Source organism: Anomaloglossus baeobatrachus, chromosome 1 (assembly GCF_048569485.1).
Source record: "Anomaloglossus baeobatrachus isolate aAnoBae1 chromosome 1, aAnoBae1.hap1, whole genome shotgun sequence".
In the NCBI taxonomy this organism is placed as follows: domain Eukaryota; kingdom Metazoa; phylum Chordata; class Amphibia; order Anura; family Aromobatidae; genus Anomaloglossus; species Anomaloglossus baeobatrachus.
The window spans coordinates 780,795,018-780,801,433 of NC_134353.1; the positions used below are offsets into that span (position 1 = coordinate 780,795,018).

Consider the following 6,416-nt stretch of genomic DNA (forward strand, 5'->3'; position numbering starts at 1 on the left):
TCAGCTGACATGTGTGCTGATGGCCGCAGGCTGCTTGCAGCAGTCCGCGGGGATTAACACTATGACCGCTAGGAAGTAATATTACCGCCCATAGTCATTAAGGGGTTAAAATGATAAATATATATTTATTTTTTTTAATATACATATTTTTTATTATAAAATCAGACAACCTCTTCAATATCTTAATATCTCAGGAAATATCTTAGGCACAGACAACAGTTATTAGAGTATCCCAGATGAGGTCATTTAACCGGCTGTGTCCAGTGACTGCAGCTCCTTGCGATCGGGATCATCTATGGGGCCACATCACATTTCAGCCCATTAATGAATGAAGACTGACGAATCAGTCTTACGTCAGACACCACTGTTTCCCGGTGCTAGAAAAGAACCCGACTAAAATGGAACATTCTTTAGAGCTCATGAACCATCTCCTGGATGGCAGAAGGCATGGAAGGCGAAGCGTTAGCACATTTACTGTCATTTAGTCTCATTTAGAAGACAATAGAAGCCTACTAAGATGCCATCAGTGCAGGAGGAGGCAAATTTGATCAAATCTTCTGCCTGCTCCGAAAGCCCTAATTTACATACAGATGAGTAATAAGTAAAATAGCTCTTCAATGAGCCTGCAGTGGATCCTGAGAGCAGGTATTGCTCATTCATCAGCTCCGCACAGAAATGAGGCCACTTGGCTGCAGTTACCTGGGAAATTCTCGCAGAGTACTTCAATTGGAGTCGCTCGCTTTGTATCTCCAATTTTCTGATACCTTTCTTTCAACGTGTCCGCCTACAACGAAGAGAAGACAAAGACTGAATGTATGTGGTAAACTGCAAACTACGAGAAAACTAGAACTCCGAAGAAGCCATTACAGCTGCATTATCAGGGATCTGGCGCTCTCTAAACCCAGCCATATGAATAGATTACAGATCTAGAGCTTTCCCATATCATGGCACTACAATGAGCCGCGTACAGCAGAGATAGCGGACCCCGAACAAGAAGCCATAACCAGCGCATGCCAGAACGAAAGAAGATTGCACAACACTTTAGGGAACAGCATTTTTCCGATAAATCATCAGATCTCTCTTTTGGGGGTGTTGGTGGCACGTATTTAAGCTTTACATCACTTCCCCGGCAAAGAGCTTCAGATGTAACCTTAATGAACAGAGTCTAAGGGCAGTTTTGCTGTTCTTGGTGGCACATGAATGATGACAATCATCGCTAGCCTACTACGGTGCGTCTAGGCATTAGGCGATGCCCTCGTTTACCAGCATGTTTGTTGGGTGTAAAAAATTTTAAAGGACAAACTTATCAGGAAGAAAAATGGAAACACCAACATTTTACAAAATTTTCGGTGCAATATTACAGGTTTATTTTTCATGATCCTTTCCAGGAACTCCCCTTCTCAGGTATTCCCCATATTGAACTGTATATTACCTTAAGTCCTTGCCACGGTAGACTCCCTCGTAGAAAATACATAAACATATGTCCTAATGCTTCTAAGTCATCTCTTCTACTTTGCTCTAAAGAGAAAGAAAGCATATGTTACTCACAAGAAACCCCACTATAACCACCAGAACCGTACAATCCCAGCCGGTAATACAGCACAGAAGAGAACTGGATATATCTTAAGATATCCCTTACGGTTAAGGCCTAACACACACTTTAGACCGGTCAGCCGGCAGCCATCACATCAGACTCTGCTACACACAGGAGTGTTCTACCGAGGGCTCCACTGTTCCCCGTTTATTTCTTAGGCTGGGGCCACACGAGTGAACGGCATATAATGAGAGTGCATCGAATGCGATATGATAGCTCCCGCTCGGCTGCGAGAATAAGCTGAGTGTCATGCCACTGATCTGATCCTGCGATCGAATCAAAGCTGTGGAGAAGAGGGCAGGCACTGTGGAGGAGAGGGAAAGACTAATCTCCCTATCTTTCATTGCCAGCTGATGCGATTATCGCACTGCACTCCAGTGTCATCCGAGTGCAGTGCAAAGTTCCACTCGTACCCATTGACTTGCATGGGTGCAAGTGAATACTGATCAGATTACACCCGCGGGTACTGTGAGTGTTTTCTCGGCCCAAATAAGGCTGAGAAAATAATTGCACATGAGAACGACCACAGAGTAATATTGGTCTGGGTGGAACGCGATTTTTTTTTTTTTTTTTTATTGCATTCTACTCGGTTTGTTTTACTCACTGCGTGTTCAAGCCCTTAGGCTATGTGCGCACTTACCGGATTTTTCGCGGATTTTGCCGCGGATTTGCTGCATGTTTCGCTGCAGAAAATGTTCATAACATCTCTGCAGCGAATCACCAGCAAATCCTATGGAGAAAAAAAATCCTGTGCGCACTGGGCGGAATTTGACAGCTGCGTGTTTTGCTGCGGGAATCCCGCAGCAAAAACAAGTGCATGTCACTTCTTTTCCGCACATCGCTGCGGGATTTCTCTCCATTGACTCAATGTTAATCAAGAAATCCCGCAGGGAATAACGCAGGCAGCAAATTCTGTGCGGTTCACTGCGTTTTCCTGCGTTATTCCCTGCGGTATTTTGCGGTTTACCTCCGGTAATGTACATCACTTGCTTGCGGTTTTGCAGGGAAGTGATGTCATTACAGGAAGAGGAAGCCGTGCAGAGAGTAAACACACACACATCAGACACAGAACACATCACAGACATAGAACACACATAGACACAGACACATAGAACACACATAGAAAGAAAACGGAAATATAGGAAAAAAAGAACGTGGGCTCCGCTGCATATTTACCTTCCAGCCGAGGTAAGCACACAGCGGCGGCCCGGTATTCTCAGGCTGGGGAGGGAGAGGGGCAGGGGTAATGTCCCCCGCCTCACTCCCCCTCCCGCAGCCGAGAATATCAGCCGCAGCTGCCCCGGCACTGTCGCATGCAATATGCGACAATACCGGCGTGTCCTCGGCTCTTCTTGCCACCGTGTAGCAGTGGTGACAAGGTAATACAAGGGGTTAATGGTGGTGGGGGACCACCGCCATTAACCCCAGGCTTGATCATGGCAGCGTCTATGTGACAGCTGACATGATCAACCCGTAAGTAAAGTGAAAAAAACACACACCAAAAAATCCTTTATTTTAAATAAAACAAACAAGCCTCGTTCACCATTTTATTAACCCCTCCCGCACCAAAGCTCCGGCGTAATCCAGGTCCGACGTCCAGCGCTGCTTCCATCCAGCCGCGACTGTCACAGAGACAGGCTGAATGCAGCAGAGGTAATTACCGGTCATTTCCCACGGCCGGTAATGTGAACTCACTGCCGACCGTGGGAAATGCAGCGATCTGTCATCTATCTCTCTATCTATCTATCCCTCTGTCTGTCTATCTATCCCTCTATCTATTCTTCTGTCTATCTACTCTCAGAATTAAATGGCTTTTTTTTTTTTTTTTTTTTTTCTTCAATGTGCTTTATTGCATTGAAAGCAATAAAGCACATCCCAACCCGCACGCGGCAAAACCGCGGCAATACCGCGAATAATACCGCGGTAAAAACCGCAGCAAACCGCGGCAAACCGCATGCGGTTTTCGGGTGCGGTTTCCCGCGGTTTTTTTACCGCGGGTGCGTTAATCTTTGAGGGCATGCGGAATTTTCTCAAGAAAATTCCACTTCCCAGTGCGCACAGAGCCTTAGAGAAGAAAAGGCTCAGCTGCCTGAACTCTGTCATATCATCACTGAACATTCATGGGGGCTCATCATGGGGGCCTAGTGCTTACAATTGCATGGCTGAGTTCACATTCTAGTAAGAACATCTACATGGAGTTTGTATGTTCATCCCTTGGGTGCACTTGTTGCCTCCCACATACATAATTTAGGCTACATCGTACACCCCAAACCAAGAGTAATGACAATCATCCAGCGCTGTGGAAAATGCCGGCACTACAGAAACACAGTATTGAATGCCCTTTGTTACTAGACCACAGATAACAAATCAGTACGGACGCTTGGCATTCTTCAGTGGGTGACAATACAATAGCATTTCTGTGCAAGGGGGACAGAAATTTCAAGTATTGACGCTTCTGAACAGGCGGAGAGAATGCCTGGGGCTATTTTTATCACACTGCTCTTGGCCATCTTATCCAGTGAAACCGGAGATGCCGTCTTCACGGTCCTGTAATGTTACGTGGTCACCTGAAATGTCCCGTCTACACTACACACTCCACAGCGTCAAATCCACCAAACTAATACTAGCCATTCAGAGTCTCCGCCAGCAGGTGGCAGCAATAAGCTACTCAGGTTACTTCTATAGTCAGAATTGGCTTTTCTTCCCTTTCTGCGAGATCACACACGCCGAATCTGTAAAGAGAACGGACACCAAGAGCCGGGGAAACGGCTGCAGCTTAGTGTTTCCAAGCATGCAGAGCAATCCGCTAATGAGGCTGGAAATCCTGAACAGATGTAATCATAGAAACCGGAAAATGGAGAGACCAGACCGATCAATGCCATCATCCCCGCGAGCAAACTCCAGATCTACTTAGGCGTACACATTTATTTATGTCAGGCCCGGAGATTCTTCAATTCAGTTTTATTGCCTTCAGGTGCCCGGACCACTGCCAACAGCAGCAGATGCCAGGGCCAGAGTCTGGTTTTGTAACTTCGGGCCTGGCACACTTTATATAGATAACCTGCAAATATTTGTAAGAAACTTGTAGCCCAAAGAAAACTCACATTTTACACATTTGTTGGGCTTTTAAAAATTTTTTAGAGGATTGTCCAACAAGCTCTGCTTGGCAGTTTTAGTATTTTCCTCTAAACCTGTGACCCATGAAGGCTCGCAGGTCCTCGTTGTGTTCTCCTCTGGTCTAGTAAGCCAAGAACTCGTCCACCTACCTCTTCTGTATGATAGTAGGGCAGCAATCAAGTCCAAGTGACGGTTTAGGTACCTGTAATACAGGTTTGGCTCACATTTGTCCCCATGCTAGTTTTTTTTTTTTTTTTTTTTAAAGATAAGCTGGATTTAGGCGCACATTCAGGGTCTCCAGGTCCTGGCTCACTCAGGAGGGGAGAAATATTAACATTTTTAGGAGATCGGACTTTTCATATATTGTCCCATTATTGACAAGCCCACGGATAAAACCATAAGCCAGGGGATGAAATGCCCAACATCAGACTGTGCCCTAAGGCTATGTGCGCACTGAGCGTTTTTTTGCGGCTTTTTTGGGCTCAAAACTGCATGACTTTGCTTCCCCAGTAAAATCTATGACTTTTCATTCTTGTTGTCCGTACATGACTTTTTTTTATGTGGAGTGTTTTGGGGTTTTTTTGCTCAAAATTGTCAAAAAAAAAAAAAAAAAAAAAAAAAGAAAGAAGAAGAAGATAATGGACATGTCAATTCTTTCCTGCGTTTTCACCCATGCAATGCATGGGAAAAACGCAGCAAAATGCAGTGATCAAAAACGCACCAAAAACGTGGTAGAAATGCATGCGTTTACCGATGCGTTTTTGCAGCAGATGCGTTCTTTTGCGTTTGTGCGGTTTTTGCGGGCAAAAACGCAGTGTCAAAAAACACTGTGTGCGCACAAAGCCTAAGGGTTCGCTATCAGACTCTTTCAGTTCGTGTGAAGTGTGAAAATTTCATAGCATTGGGACGGATGATCTGATACTATGCAGAATACAGCTCTTGGTAAGCCCTGTGAAACGCCCTATTAGAAATCCTCAACAAACCATTTACAGTTCAGCAGGAACCTGATCCAGTGGTGGCATCAGTCTGTGGCCACCACATGGGAGCCCTGCAAACCCCTTCTACCGGCCAGAATTCCCATCATCTCAACATGTCACAACACTAATGTGATCTGCAAATCAGAAAAGACACGGGGCTTAACAACAAGCGGACACCACTGTGGCTGATAGACCAAAGCCCTAGGAAATTATTGGCTCATGTAGTTATATTAGTGGTTGGGAACAGTTTAGGGATCTGAAAGGTTCCCTTTAATGAGCACCAATATTGTAAATGTATCCAAAGAAACAGGCTGCTTCACTTCTATTTTCTACCTCTGTAATCCCTATAGAAGTAAAGCGGAGCTTCAAATGGAGTGAGACGTTTCAGATTTTAGACTGTTTGACTAATTAAACTCGTACTCCTATAACTTTTTTTATTGCTGGAATGTGTGTACGTGTGAGGCTAAGTTCACACTTCCTTTGTTTTGCATCAGTCACAATCCGTCGCCTTGAAGAATTATGGTATCCTGCAAAATATTTTGCAGGAATCCGTTTTTTTCCCCCATAGACTTCTATTAGCGGCAGATTGTGACTGATGGCCCTGCGTTGCATCCACCGCAAAACGGATCAGTCGTTTACTGACAACGCTGAATGTAACGTTTTTTGGAGCGGCAAAAAAAAAAAAAACAAACCACTCCACAGGATTCTGTTGCCATCCGTCAAGAGCT

General features: G+C 45.0%; 1 protein-coding gene across 3 annotated transcripts in view; it reads right to left on the reverse strand.

Moving 5' to 3' along the window:
- The window catches only part of CSNK1G3 (casein kinase 1 gamma 3), a 199,436-nt gene that overhangs the window by 51,147 nt on the left and 141,873 nt on the right, over positions 1 to 6,416 (reverse strand). For all 3 annotated transcript variants that reach the window (XM_075324909.1, XM_075324903.1, XM_075324915.1), the window contains exons 7-8: positions 1,433 to 1,518; positions 700 to 784 (exon numbers count right to left, since the gene is read on the reverse strand). In XM_075324909.1, the coding sequence (XP_075181024.1) occupies positions 700 to 784; positions 1,433 to 1,518 (171 nt within the window). The remainder of the gene's footprint in view (positions 1 to 699; positions 785 to 1,432; positions 1,519 to 6,416) is intronic.